Here is a 16,409-nt window from a genome sequence, read left to right on the forward strand (position 1 = left end):
CAGCGATTTACAAATCATAAGGGAGTACAAACATAATATTATATTACAATAATATCTGGTGTTTGCCAGATAACCAATGGGAGGAGGACAGGATAGATTAGTAAAGAGAGATTTCATACGAGTGTGATAGGCTTGCCAAAAGAGGTGGGTTTTAAAAGCACGTTTGACACTGCAGTTAGAAAGCTGGATGGAAATGAGGGGTTCATTTATATGGGACTGCTTGTTACGAGGCTGGACAGATAGGAGGGATGCATTAATATGGAACTGCATGTTAAGGAGACAGGAGGGATATATTTACATGGGTCTACATTGGAAAGATTCAGGGAGTTCCTTATGTGTAGCACTGTATGTTAAGCAGGTGAATTTATTACCTTTTTTGTTGGATTTTAAAGTGGTTGTCTTGAATTTGATAAATATGTCTACTTACTTCCATACACAGTAAATACATGGAAGGGAAGTGTGTTTTTTACATGGGATTGTATGTTGGAGGGGACTGAATGATGATGTACATGAAGGCAATCAGCACCTGGCATGTCATACTGATATAGTATACTGATGTTTATCACATGCCGGCATATAGTACACCTGTAAAGTATGTGAAACATTCAACATATTCATTGTTGTGGTAAGACGTCATCTCAGTGAGTCTGAGGTAATATGCAGTGATGGGAGTGACACACAGATAAAGTAAGTCAGAGAAACATGTAGTTTATTATTTGCTGTAGTAACATAGCAGGACATTCTTTCAGAGATCACTAGGAGCAGAGCATGAGAAGAAGGAACTGAGAACTGAGAGCTGAGAGTTGTAGTATCCTGTTTCGGCCATCTTGGAGATATCCACCTATTATAGAAAGCCCATAAACTGTTTTGAATCATAAAAGGAAACTATTCAAGCTCCATTTTGTGAATAATGTAATTTTTCTTGTATTCATTTATTTATAGCATTATGGCTTTTTGTATGAGACCTTCTTAGTCCCGGAATACCCCTTTAAAGTTGCTTTTGATGTAGCAATTTTTGAAAATCGAAAAAGTTAAAAACAAACATGCCTCCCATTTGTATTCATTCAGAGAATCAGCCAGTGCTTCCGCTATTGGCCTGTCACTGGTCTCAGCAATGACCTCTACACAACATATTTAACACAATACTGAATTAAAGCAACTTTAGAATTTTGAGCAAATTTGATAAATGATACAGTCCTCTATTGAGGATCCTCATTTCTTGATGAGAGGGAAGAGTGCGTACCATGAGTTGACCTCTACCTGCATTAAAACATCTCACTGAAATCATTGGGGCAGATTTATCAGGCTTTCTAAAAGTCAGAATATTCTTAGTTATCCATGGCAACCAATCACAGCTCCCCTTTAAAATATTCATGAGCAATGTTAAAATTAAAGCTGAGCTGTAATTGGTTGCCATAGGCAACTAAGAATATTCTGACTTTTAGACATCTTGATAAATCTACCCCAACCGGGTTGTTAGTGCAGTGCTTAATTTCCACAACATGTTTGTAGGCTGATTTTTTTAATGCTGCACCAAGAGCAATGCAGTTTGATCATGACTTTGTTGACTCTTTTTTTTCACCCTTACCTGCAAGTGCTTTAATTCTAGATCTCTCAAAAAGACGTGCAGAACTATTTTCATTGTCCCAGTCATCATCATTGGCTAGATCCCATCTGTTGTTAATATCGTTATATTGTTGTTGAATTTCCAAGCTGTCATAATCCGTTGGTGAAAGTGGGCTACTCATGATTGTAACGATGATATCAAAGCAGACTACAAAATTAACGATGTGAACTCAAAAATGTGCCATCAGCCTAGAAAAAAAGACAAAACATATTTGGTAAGAATAGAGCTTCAGAGGATTTACAAGTAGAAATCTACGAGACATCACTCTAATATGCTTTCTGTATCAATTCCTTATGGTTTTAAGGATCTGTACTTGCTGTCATTCTATAGAAAGTTTCTGGGGGTCATTTACTAAGGGCTTTACTAAATCGCAATTTTTCGCCGGGTTTTCCCGAATATTACCAATTTGCAGTGTTTTTTCCTGAATTGCCCCGGGTTTTTGATCGGATTGTGGTGCATCGGCGCCGGCATGCGACTGAAATCGGGGGGCGTGGCCGTAGGAAAACCCGACGGATTCGTAAAAACAGCACATTTTTTTAAAAAAAGCTTGACACGCGCTTACCTGCACCAGGAATAGGATAGCGAACTACGCCGGACCTCAGCGCAGTAGCGACACCTGGTGGACATCGGGCGCACTACCTTAGTGAATCGCCAGAAGACCCGATTCCTCAACGGAGAACGCGCCGCTGGATCGCGACAGGACCAGATAAGTAAATGTGCCCCTCTGTGTTTACTTCCAGTGCATAGACTGTCAATCATCTTGTGAAGGATATACACGTGCACAGGCCGTTATTATCACAGAGAGTAATCAGAGCCTTGTGATATGACGGCTAATGCACCTACATGACCATCACAAGAACATGGACAGGTTTCTATCCAATGGAAGTAAACATAGAAGCTTTCTATAGAAGGGCAGCAAGTGGAGATCCAGAAAACCGTGAGGAATTGATACAGAAAGTATATTAGAAAACTTTTCCTTACAAAAAACATATCAATTATTTGTTGAAAGTGGACACCCTATTTAAGTACTAACTCGAAAAACTCTGTCTGCTGAACTTTTGCATAGGACACTTATACTTGATCAGTGGGGATTGGACCACTGGCCTCAACAGCGTTTAGCTGTTTGTCGTTCTGTAAATAGAGCTGAAAAAAGTTGGCTTGAGGACCCTGTATCAGGCGTAAGTCGTAATTTCAGTCTTTGGTTCACTTTGATTTAAGCATTGAATAGTATTAGAATTGGAAGTGCTTGGAGACATTGTCGATACAAATTAAAAGGGGTTGTCCAGGGGTTAAAAAGCTTAGTATTGCTATCAAACTCTGTGTATTTCTACACAGTTGAGTTGCAATAAAACTGTTGGTAACATTTACCTTATCCAATATCAAGTAGGTCATTACATCACCAGAATTAATGCAGAACAATATGATTTCTAAAAACTTCAAGTCAGTTCTTCTGTGGCTAAATGTGATTGGTTGAAAATGACATCTTGTTTCACATATGCATGCTCAGCCACATTTGTGCCAAAGGCTGGATAAACTTCATTACATGTGACATAAAATAATGGACTTTGTGGTGTTACATTCTTGTGCTTCATAAATGTCCTGATTTCTCGCTAATGCAGGAAACAATAGCTAGTGATCTAACTAGATAAGCATGTTGTTGACAGCCTGTGGCAGAAAAATGACTCAAAGATTTTGATAGCATGTGCAAGAAAGTTTGGAATACCTGAAGAACTGTCATTTTGTGGTACCTGCACAATGTTCTTATTTAAATGGAACCTGTCTGTAGATATTGACCTATTAAACCACTACCAGTATGTTGTCAAGCAGATTAATACCGTTTAGATTCTATTTGTTTCATGGCCCAGTGTGGAGGAATTATCCAGAAAATAAATTTAAAGTGAAATATACCGTATTTTTCGGACTATAAGGAGCACCGGATTATAAGGTGCACCATCAATAAATGCCTGCTAAACCGTCTAGGTTCATATATATAAGGCGCACTGGAGTATAAGCCGCACCTGATTATAAGGATGAATGACCAGCAGATGGCAGCCCTGTGCACAGTTCAAGGCAGCTGTTGTCTGTAAGTACGGTTCATATATAAGGCGCACTGGATTATAAGGCGCACCATCAATAAATGCCTGCTAGAACATCTAGGTTCATATATAAGGCGCACTGGATTATAAGGCACACCTGGTTATAAGAATGAATGACCAGCAGGTGGCAAACCTGTTGTCTGTAAGTACGGTTCATATATAAGGCGCACTGGACTATAATGCACACCTTTGATTTCTGAGAAAATCAAAGGATTTTTTGTGCACCCTATAGTCCAAAAAATATGGTAAATTAGTTGTATAAGGTCACAGCGGCAGAGAGTTTAGTACTGAAGTCAAACTCTTCTAACTTCAGAATGCCCCCTCTGCTGTGATGGACATTGTCACTCAGACTTTTGAATTGAATTGATTTTGTGGATGATGCCACCATGCTGGGCCATGAAAGAACATCATCTGCAAGATGTTAAGCGACTTGACAAAGTACTGGAAGTGGTTTAGTAGGTCAATTTCTATTGACAGGTTCCCTTTAAACATAATACATAGCATTACAAATAAACTCAACTCATCCAGTATATAGGGACTGATGTTATATTCTGCTAGCCGCAGAGTGCTGATTGGTTTGTGAATGTGCAGTAACCTGCGAGGTGAACACAAAAATGTACGACAAAAAGGGATTTTCTAGGCTTGAGATATTAATTACCTATTTTTAAGGACATCAATAAAAAATGTTGGCAGTCCAACACTTAGAACCCCCTCTGCTCTGCCCTTAGAAGTAAGCTGCTAATAATTCAGGTTGGGAGGGGAAAGTGGTTAGTGGTTATTTATTATCATGCAACTTTTTGAGATCAGTTTTGCTGGATGCCAAGTTTCATTAAAATCCATTAAAGGGGTATTCCAGGAATATGAACGTCTGACACAACAACCCATGATGATATAAATAAATGAATGTAATAAAACTCAATATCATTAGGCACAAAACGGAGCTTAAATAGTTTGATTTTATGATTTACAAAGTTTATGGCCTCTCTAAAGTAGGTGGAGTTATGACTAAGATGGCCGCCTCTGGAAACTACAAGTTCCATGATCCTTTAGTTCTCAGTAACTCCTCCTACCACTTGTGCTCTGCTCCCAGTGATGATATAACAGACTTTTTTACTCTGTTACCATAGTAATGATGTGTAACTGCCATCACCTCAACACTGGCCATACTGGATACACTGCAACCAACCGACTACAGCCAAACATAGTGGTGATCACATGACCTGCCCAGGCAGGTGCGGGACATGTGATGTGGACATGTGACCAGCGGCCATCTTCTGTCCTTTGTCTGCTCAGCAACGGACCACGCGGAGGAAATTAACGGACTGATTAAAGGGCCAGTAGAATTTTAATTCTCCATTACAATCTATGTCACCAGCATTTTCTGCTAAGGGAAGCAAAATTTTAAATAACAACTAATTACATATAAGCTTATATTTTGAGTACCCATTTGTATATGAATTATGCTGATTCCTGGAATACCCCTTTAAAATGAAAACATTACTCATTGGACATTCTAATTTCCTTTATTTATATAGTGCACACAGATCCCGCAGTGCTACACAGAGCTTTCCAAATCAGTCCCTGTCCCCATGGCGCTCACACTGTAATCAACCTACCAGTATGTTTTGGAGTGTGGGAGGAAACCCGAGGACCCAGAGGAAACCTATGTAAACACGGGGAGAACATACAAAGTCTTTGCAGATGTTGATCTGGATGGGACTTGAACCCAGGACCCCAGCGCTGCAATTTTTTCGACTTTCTTAAATGTCTCAATGGATAAATCTAGCTTAGGCCAGCCCACTTTCTCACCAACTTTTTAAAAACATTTTTTTCCCTTTTTTAGCACCTCTGTACTCTATATGGATACAGGATAGTTATACAACCAGAGAACTGCAGACCTGCTTCGCCATAGTGCAAAATCTGTTCCAGGCCCCCATTTATAATTTATCATTTGACAACCATAACACAGTATATCAATTAGCATTTCTAATGCTGGATACTTCATATGGGGAGATATAGCTTAAGCTCCTGGGTAGAGTTATTCTTACTATCAGTGCTTGTATTCCCCAGGGCTTAATAGAAGCCATGTAAGGCTAAAACAAAATTATTTTGTATGCTTTACGTACCCTTATGGAGTATATAAGGGTGGAGTATATGAACTCATGCATTACAAGAATATATAAGGCATTTACCTATGTGTGTCATCTACCCTGAGACTTCTGAATGACTGAAAAATTGTGAAAAGGTGATGATAGCGTATTCAAAATATCTATGTGAAAAGCTTGCTGAATATTCATCTGGACAAACTGGAAAAACATGTTACACATTCTAGTTTGGAACATATTGAGCTTCATGTAACATAAAGAGCCCTCTTGAATTCCAATACTCTTCTTGGAAACAGATACTTCAGTGCAGTATATGTAAGAAATATATGTTCTGACATTATATGAGTTGAAATAGAAGGGAGAGGATTAGCAAGTTATAGATCAGACTTTTTAAATTTGTGATATTTAAAAGACTTTCATTAAAGTGCACAGGATCTCTACTTGACGGGATGAAGGAATATAAACCAAGCACACTAACATACTGATATGTGCCCCTTCTGGCAGGATCCACTTTTCTTTAAGCTTCTCATGCCCTTGTTTTTAAAAATAAAAGGCATTAAAAATTGTGCAAATTAGCAAATTAAAACCTACGAATCCTGTAGCCTCTCGGGCTCATTTGCATAATTTTTAAAAATACTTAAAAAAAACAACCGGGCATAGGAAGCTAAAAGAACAGCAGATCGTGCAAGAGGTTGCCATACCTGCATGTAAGTGTGTTTGGTTTACAATCCTTGATACTTGTGGTAGTCCTTTAACTTCTTAGGCCTCATACACAGGAACATTGAATGTGCCCAATGGAAAGCTATGGGGCTGTGAGTTCGTCTCAGTTTGCACATTGAATTATTGAATTACTCAGCTCCTCATCTCTTTTTTTATTAGTCTTTTGCATTAGTTATTGTAAGTCAAAAAAGACTACCAAAAATATAGTATAAGAGAAAGACTTGTACCACTTCTGTATTTTCGAACAGTCTTAGTTTTGATTCAAACCTTGAGCAAAGTACTGATGAATTGCATGAGATGTTCATTGCCTTTTATTGAGGTATGTTCTTGTTGTATAGAAATGTATCAGAAGAAAATTTGGACATGCTTGATTGGATGCAACTTTTCACAACTAGAAGGCCCTTGTGCAGGGCCTTATTCTTATATCTTTGAGGATGAAATTTAATTTATGAGGGTTAATAGACATGGGTATTACACTCTGATATCTGGGCATACACAGAAATAAATAACAAGAAATCTATATGTGTGTAATCAAAAGATGCCTGGGGTGGAGATTCATTCATGTCCCCTGCGTTTCTGTGTAAAACTATGACCTCAGCTGTCACAAGTTGTTCATTTCCACCCTAATTAACATCCTATTTTTGAAGTGACTCTAATTAGCTTTATTTGCCATGTGACCTAATTAACATCTTTCCAATTATCTCATCTGAAAAAAGTAGCAGAGCCTGAAAGAAGACATAAATACATGGACAGCCAACACTTCAGTATAACAGGTGTGTTGGGTTAAAGTTTTCTGTATCTTCATTAGTCAAGCTGTTCACTTTCTATTCATCCCATTCTTAAATAGATGCTCTGCAACAAAACAGGTGTGAGCGGTACTTAATGTATTACATAATGTTTTAGTTGGCAGGTAGCAGCGGATCTGTGTTGCTCATATATCCTTCCAATAGGAAGTTTGCTACGGAAGACACACTGGGACACATTTACATACCCGTCCGCTAAAAGTGCATGTGTTGCTTCTCCACTCAGGGGAACAATTGTATGCAACAAAAAACAATTACATGCAACCCAATCCCAGCACAGACACCTGTTTAATGCCTGCCCAAGCTGTGCAATCCTCGAAAAAGAAGAACAGTCTGAAAAAAGTGAGCAGCTCGACCCTTAGTAAATGAGCCCCACTCAGCTCAGGGAAATTTTATGGGGGATATAAAAGCTATGTAGGAGGTAATATCATATATGTAATATAATATGTATAAAGTCACCTGATTAATTTTAGATATTTGATGGAAGTTTGGTATCATTTTAATTGCATGAGGTTTTTTGTCTTTAAAATATCTCCACATTTTTGCATATGACTGTTTGCAGCTTCATTTTTTGGAGTGAACAAACCCAATCCACTTTTATTCTCAGACAACTTACTCCAGATAATGTGGATCCAGATATGGTAGAACATTTTATGAAAGGACACTTTTCAACAAATATCACACAGTTAGGTGCAAATCCATCAAAGCCCCCAAGTGCCACAGGAACTAATTAGCATGATACCTGCCTAATAATAAATCTGCCCCTATATCTACCTGTGATTTGTTCATAAGCTTACAAAGAATATCATCAAACGGCTACACAAATATTATACTCCATTATGTTGACACTTATGCCGAAACACTCATCAGGGTGTCGACATCTGAGAGTCTTTCTGTGGCAACGCAGCAATGTAAGTTGCGCTTTGTAGTACTTATCATTGTAATGCATCCTGTGGCAACAGTTTTGTTACATATCCATAAATTTATCAAATTCTATTTGTTCTGCCCTGGTTACAATTATTATTCACTCTTTCTTGTCACGCTCCTCGCCTATTGCAATTTATAGTTGCCCCATTAAAGCCGGTGAGATTAACTCCCATGAACTACTGCATCCTTTTTTAGCATACTGATGAATATATACTAATGTAATAAAAATTTGTATTTTTGGAGTATAATATTTGTATATTGGGTTGATTGTATTAATTGTAGTGATAGAAACCTTTGTAGTGATAAGGGGAACAATACAATATTACATATAGACTCTTAAACTGGACAACTTTGTTTCCCTTATACCCAGTTGTCATTATTTCGTATATATTATGATTTGTTCTTGTATGATATCATATGCTATTATTATAGGACTAAATATGATTTTTCATGAATACTCTTTAAACACAGCAGGACTTTTGGTCCTACCCAGCAGTCTATTCACTTAACTGCAGTGGTAACATGGTGAAGCTTCTTCTCCATTATAACCCCAACCCTCTTCCATGGGCAACTTTTCCACAACATTTTCTGGAATTACAATCAATTTCAGATTGTGCAGGTGTCTGACACACAAGTAATGGGGTACATTCTTACAAAATTCGGACAGTACACTAAAAGCGCATTGTCCGTCTATAATGCTGCGTGCTCCAGAAATCCTTGATCTGGGTTTCCCCAGAATGGTCCGACAGAGTTCACCAACTTTTTTGTGGTGCACCTGTAACATAGGGCGTGGGACACAATTTGAAAGTTAAATATGGCACTCCAACGGCACGAACCCTAATTTGTGTTGCATGGAAGCCAGCGCAGCTGCGCCACAAAAGGGTCGTGTGCAAAAGTTGCAGCACAGACACTTCTTAAATACCTGTGCAAGTTGTTTTAGCTATGAAGAACGTGCATGGTCCGACTAAAGTGCAGCGCGCGACCCTTAGTAAATGTGCCCCACTGTCTTTTCTACCCAAAGAGCTAGTAACTGGGAATATGAAGAGTTAGATGTTCACTAATCGAAAATTATTGGCCGAATATAAGGAAAATCCATCCTGGAAAACTCAATTAAGATTCCAATGTGTAAACTGTAAAATTCAGATATTTCCATTTTCTATTAAACCCCAGACCCTAATTCATTTTGATTCAAAACCAGTAAAATGATTTTTCTTCATCAACTGTGTACAGATTTGTAGTTTTTTAGGGGATCCCCCTAAGAAATTTCTATTGAAGAAATTCCACAGCACACCCAGCCGCTGCGAATATGCTGGAAGTGCCTGTAGAATACTAAGATAAATTTGTACTACTGATTTGATTTGTGTTTTTTTCCAACACATATTAAGCCAGATGACACAGGTCTGCTTTGCATTAGCTGACAACTTAATCAGATGAAAGGTTTTAATAATAAATCTTCCCATATACAAACTCACTGGATGCATTTAGTGGATGCTTCTAAATGAAGACATTGGGGGATATTTATCATGCGCAGCACGGTACATCAAGGGGCTTCACCCTCTTAATATATCAGGCAGGGTCTTGCTCAGCATTACTACACCAGGCCCATGTGAAAAGTCGCCGGGTACAGCAAATGTGCAGAACTGGGGACAGTAACGCCCCTCTCCCGCCCACTCCCGGCCAGCCGGGCCCCCTGTTCACGCCCCACTGGCATGAAGGTGGTGAAGAAGGCTAAATAATCGCAAGTACTAGCAGTAAGCTAGCATTTGCGATTATTTCAGGGATTCTACGCAACTGACGTGCCGCAAAGGCTCTGATAAATATGCCCCATTGTTCTGAATGGACGACTTTTTTTTGTTTTATTTCTTTACAGGGTCAACAAAGAGGTTCTCTAGAGGACCTCAAAGCATGTTCACCTACTTTTATGTCCCCTTTATCAGACTTTTCTAGGAAAAACCTCATGTTTGTAGCTAGAAAGAAGAAAAATGTACAATTTCCCCGTATTTAGTAAAGCTACTAGTGCAACTATATTTGGCTTCATTAACAAAGAATGACTATCCTTAGGATTAGCTTGAATACCATGGAAGTTGAATACCTTTCCTAGGCTGCTACACAATGTACAAAGCTATCAGAGTTCCAGTACACTGTGGCTCTGGCAAGTAGCTGATCACTGTAAAAACAACTGTGGCGAATCCCTTTAAGGGAAGTCTGTCAGCAGATTTACTTCCACCAAGTGACTGCAAGTTTTGGGTGGCATTAAAGCTACCTGCACAAATGAGTTACTAATCAGCCAAAAACAGACATTGAGGAAGATTTATCAAGCCCATGGCAACCAATTACAGCTCATCTTTAAAATATTCATGAGCATTGGTATAATGAAAGCTGAGCTGTAACTGGTTGACATGGGCATCTAAGCACATTCTTAATCTTAGGCAGCTTGATAGATCTGCCCAGTCCATTTTTATGCCCCATTTCACCATCTGTAACCAGTTTTTCATGCATCCTTATAAACAAAACTCTATACATCAATCCATTTATCATTCCTAGTTTCCCATTTCATTAATCTTTATTTGAATATGTTTCCCATTTTACTATCTATTTTAATACATAGTGAGTGATAGAGACGCAGTGGTTTCCAAAAAAAACTAACCACTGGCTCCAAACTACGTGAACTGCCATAGGCAAATAGGCATTTACTATACTAAGATTGCTTTCCGGGTATATAGGAATGGAGGAGACGCAATAGTTCCCCGGCGACTGGTCGCTGGCTTCAAACTACAGAAGCCGTAGTGTGTCAAAAGTCCTTAACTAACGTGAAGATCAGGGTAAGTTGTGCAAAGCTGTTCTCTGGCACCGATTAAATCAGTCTAGAGTGTATCTACAAATTTTCTGCACAATACAACGTAAAAAAAATGAGGGAGTGCAGAGTTCCACCATGAGACCTCCTGGATGTCTTGGCCTTCCACCTGGACAGACAATTTCTGTAGTGGGGCCAGAGGTTGACCCTCCTGCACGCTCCAACAGAGGCCACAGGGAATGTAAGTGCAGTTAATATTACAAATGCTGCTTAGATTTAGGCAAAGTTGTCAGAACCACCCATGACTGTAGGAACCTCTGTTGACCTACAAGATAATAAAGAAAAGAGTCATGGAGCTCCATTCCAGCCTCCACATTAGGTTGCTGTAATGATGACTACAGACATTGATCCATTAAAAAGCAATGCATTCAGTGCAGTAGTGTGCCAACTGTTCGATCAGGTAGAACATGGCCCATTTCACTGTTGTGTGCTTCTGGCCTTGTTGGCCTTATTATTTTCAAACTTCTTCTTTACAGAGTAAAACAAACTGTATTGCAACATGCAAATTAGGAAGCAAGTGTCAGAGTTACATCTGGAAATTACAGCTGACAATTCGCTCTACCAGCTATTCAATTTCATGACAACTTCTCATGTCCACAAGTAGAATTTTCTACCCAAGAGTCTTCAGGTTTTGCACACTTACAGTATAGTGTCCCCTGCATAACAACTATATCATGCACCTAAATAAAAAACATAACCTTTAAAAATGACTATGCTGTGCTACTTACATATCACAAATAGCCCACACAATTGACACTTTCTGCTGACAAGAAAAGACTTTGCTGTTCTTCCCAATACAGGCAGTCCCCAGGTTACGTACAAGATAGGGTCCGTAGGTTTGTTCTTAAGTTGAATTTGTATGTAAGTCGAAACTGTATATTTTATAATTGTAGATCCAGACAAAAAAAATTTTGGCCCCAGTGACAATTGGAGTTTAAACATTTTTTGCTGTAATGGGACCAATGATTATCAATAAAGCTTCATTACAGACACCTTAAAGCTGATTATTGCAACCTGGGACTATAGTAAAGCATTCAGAAAGCTTCACCAGAGGTCAGAGCGGTCTGTCTGTAACTATGGGTTGTCTGTAAGTCGGGTGTCCTTAAGTAGGGGACCGCCTGTAATGGGATACCAGAAGCCCACACTGGAAAGTCTGTGATTGACAGTAGGACCCCAAACCAGTCTCTGCACCCGATACAGTGTTTTTTTTCCATTTCAGAGCTATTTTGTTTGGTTTTATTTAAAACACCCTAGAGCAGTGGTTCTCAACCTGTGGGTCGGGACCCCAGTGGGGGTCAAACAACCAAAACCGGGGGTCGCCTAAAGCCATCGGAGCCGCAATTTTACTGTGTTTTTAGTGCGAGTTGCATGGTTTGGGGTCACCACAGCATGAGGACCTGTATTGCAGGGTCACAGCATTAGAAAGGTTGAGAACCACTGCCCTAGAGGGTATTGACAGCTATACATGCACAGCTTCCCATATGGAAGACACAATGGCTGCATTGCCAGCAGGATGACCCAGTTCTGGAGATAGTTGTAGATTCCTAGCGGTAGAAATGTACTTCATACCATGTGTCATTAATATTTAAGAGGAGCCAATCCCTTAAAGTTTACAAGAATATTTAAGATCAATTTTTACAATGTTATTCTAAAATACTCTTTGCATCTACTACTAGGCTATGTGCACATACCTTATATCCTAAATGCAATAGGAAATTTCATAATGAGGAGCAGAAACATAAATCAGTAGCAGAAAAAGCAACTGTAGTAGCAACAAAGTGTTAGGTAATTCTTCCCTTTATATTTTAGTTACCTTACCATTGTAAAAAGTTGAAAAAAACTGTTTCTATTTATTCATCGTGGAGGAGAAATATAGCAGAAAACATACAATCATGTTATAGGGTTGGCCACGAATGGTAATATCCAACCCTCCCGGCTTTCTTTTAATTCACCAAACTTGAAATAAATCCACACTCAAATATAGGAAACGTAAATGTAATATTTCCTATTAAGGTAAATGCCACTTACAGTAATTATTTTAATAGGGTTGACCACAATTACTAAAATTAACCATGGTAAGTAACAGATTCACCCATATAGTATTTACCCTAGCAATGTTTGTGTAAAGTCAGCTGGGTACTCGCTGGCCCTGGTGGCTTTAGACAAACTTTACTAAGGTAATTACTATATGGGTGACCTGCCGGCAGCAGGACCAATAAGAGTGCTTATGACAGTAATGTCTGCACACCCCCTTCCATCCACAGGAATCCCACAGGACACAGAAATTACAGGAAGTTCCAAGTCCTGCTGCTGGCAGTTCACAAGACCTGCTGCTCCTAGCAGCTTTTCGCAAACTTTACCAGGGTAAGTACTGTATTGATTTATTGTTATGACTATATTAGGGCCTTCTACTTGCCCTGGTAAAGTTTAGCAGTCAACCCCTTTAACTTTTTCTTCTCCTTTCTGACATTTACTATAAAGACTCTTCTGAAACTGAATTGTTAAAGGAAAGGTAGAAGATTACATAGAAATCTTTGGACAGGGGAAGGTGAGAGCTATGAGCAGGTGTGATAGGAGGAACAAAGTCTAAATAGTTGCTATCCTCATTAATCTCCATATAGGTCAGTATTGTTCGTGTTTTATAAGCTTCTATTGAGTGTGATAGAGTACTACAAGGAAGATTCTTTTCTACACTTGCAGTTTTCTGTAAACATCAGATCTCTGTCTCCATCAAACAAGAAACATTTTTTTTCCCCTACATCACACTGCATAATCAGTAACTTAAAGGGGTATTCTGGGAATATTAACGTCTGATACAAACACCCATAACACTATAAAAAAAGAATATAACCAAAACTCAATGTCATTAGTCAGAAAATAGAGCTTAAATAGTTTGATTCTACGGTTCACAAAATGTTATGAACTTTCTAAAGTAGGTGGCCACCACTGGAAACTACAAGTCCCATGATCATTTAGTTCTCAGTAACTCCTCCTTCCTCTCATTCTCTGCTTCCAGTGGTGATCTAATAGAATTTCTTGCTCTATTACCATAGTAATGATGTGTAAAGGAGGAGCAAATTTTTAAATAACAACTAATTACATATACATACTTATATTTTAGGGACCCATTTGGATATGCATTAAGCTTATTCCTGGAATTCCCCTTTAAATAATTTGTGAAAGCTTTTTGCAGACATTGTGGCACCAAGGAATGACAGATGCTAGCTTAGAAGCTCACAGAATTGGAGTTGCAATGGATCATAATACAGGTTGTAACTCAAGATCATTTATACAAATTTTAAAATAATAGAATAATTCTATTTATATATGGTCTTGAAAGGGAAAAATATACGCAACTGATATTTTATACACTTTTATTAGCTGAGTACATTTGTTTTATTTCCCCTTTAAAGTGCATACATATTTATTCTGAAACGTTTTATACATGCCTACAATGTGCTTATAAAATTATCCTGTTGGCACATAATGTGGTCAATAGAACGTAATAGCTTCCTCCCATTTGCTGACATTCATAATTGAACTCACTTGAGAGCAAAATGCTTTGTGGGCATCCACAAAACTTCCTCAAAGCATTCAGTTCTTGCTGTTCAATAATATATAAGCTGTTTTTTAGACAAGATCTTCTGAATACCATATTTTTCAGTGTGGCTAGCTGTGCTACTGTGACCCACGTCCTGAGTCGCAGGTGCACCCGTGCCCCTCAAAACCAAAACAGCTCCTGCTCCCCTCGGCATCACTCACCTCTCCACGATCCTGCTCCCGTCCCAGCTTCCCAGCGTGCGCACCCCTGTTTGTAAATTTAAAGGGCCAGCACACTGCTTATTGGCGCAGGCCACTTCCCGAAATTTGATTAAATCCGGATTCTCCCAGCATTGCCTGCCGGATCTCCGTGCTATATGCCTAAGAGAAAGCTATTACCCTTGCGATATTCCTGTGTATTGACCTCCCTTTGTAATCCCGGACCTGTACCCGTTTACGCTCCTCCGCTGCCAGCCCTGACCTTCTGCTCTGCCTCCGATCGTGAACCTTTGCCACACGTCTTGACCGGCTGCATGTCCCCAACCACGAACTTGCCTTCTGACTCTGTACCTCGCCTTGGCTGCCACTGCGGACAAAGTCGCACCTGTGGGACGACCTGGTGGTACCAAGCCACAGCAAGCCCAACCCACTTTGCGGCAGGCTTTGGTGAAAACCGGGTGCCACTTAGATTCCAGTCCCAGGTGTCGGCTTGTGTCATCGTCCAGGGGGTCCACTACCCCTTAAACCTGACAGTGCTGCTTGCTTCATCTACCTTGAAACCATCACAAAAGATCATTTTAAATAGTTGAAAACATTTACTTTAGATTCTTCTTTTTATTATTATTCTTGTTCATGTTCATATTATTATTGTCTAGGACTCGTATATTTTAAGGATTTAAATTTTTTTATTTTGTCCCTGCTTTCCTAAAAATTGGGAAAAAGTTTGTTTTTAGCGGTTTTGAGCCTGTGTGTTTTTTTTTTTATAATAGCTATAATTTTTCAATTTTGTTAAAAGTTGCAGCTACATTACCCATACGAACATAAATATACATTTCATTTGCAGGTGTGGCTGGCTTTCATAGAAAATTGATCCAATAACAACAACCATGTAAAGTAAGCATTGAAATACCCACTACCCCAATTGCTACTTTGTTTAGACAGGTGTTTTAAAATTTTTTTTAAATATACATGTATAAAACACACAAGTACAAATTGTTAGCCAAACATATTGTGTATAAATAAATCCATTCATACAAAGTCAAATAATGCAAAATTAAAATTGCCATTCAAAAATCAAATAGCAATGCAACTTATTGAACGGCAGTGAAGGATAAAATGGTAAAATTTCTTTGTTTTCGGAAAACAGTGGGGCACATTTACTAAGGGCCATGCACCAGTTTTCTGGCGTACTTTACACATTCTTTTAGGTGCAAACTCCTTGCAGGGTTATTTAAGAAGTACCTGTGCCATTTCCAACAGAAATGTGTTGCACGCCCTATGTTAAAGGTGCACCAAAACAACAAGTGGTGCACTCTGTCGGGGCAGTGCAGAGGGCGACAGAATGTGCACCAGAAGTCCGGAATCTGGCACAATCTGCACACTACACAGGCAGACTGCACACAGTGCGGTTTGCTCTGTTTTTAGTAAAAGTGGGCCAATATGCTCTACCTACAACAAGCTCTTCCTGGGTTTAAAGGAAACCTACCACTTACAAGTGGTAGGTTTAGACACATATAC

General features: G+C 39.1%; 1 protein-coding gene across 2 annotated transcripts in view; it reads right to left on the reverse strand.

Annotated features, from left to right (window-relative positions):
* The window catches only part of SPTBN2 (spectrin beta, non-erythrocytic 2), a 114,142-nt gene that overhangs the window by 72,732 nt on the left and 25,001 nt on the right, over positions 1–16,409 (reverse strand). For both annotated transcript variants that reach the window (XM_072117886.1, XM_072117887.1), the window contains exon 2: positions 1,589–1,815. In XM_072117886.1, coding sequence (XP_071973987.1) covers positions 1,589–1,748 — 160 coding nt within the window. In that variant the 5' untranslated portion in view covers positions 1,749–1,815. The remainder of the gene's footprint in view (positions 1–1,588; positions 1,816–16,409) is intronic.

The sequence above is a fragment of the Engystomops pustulosus genome, chromosome 7 (genome assembly GCF_040894005.1).
Source record: "Engystomops pustulosus chromosome 7, aEngPut4.maternal, whole genome shotgun sequence".
In the NCBI taxonomy this organism is placed as follows: Eukaryota; Metazoa; Chordata; class Amphibia; order Anura; family Leptodactylidae; genus Engystomops; species Engystomops pustulosus.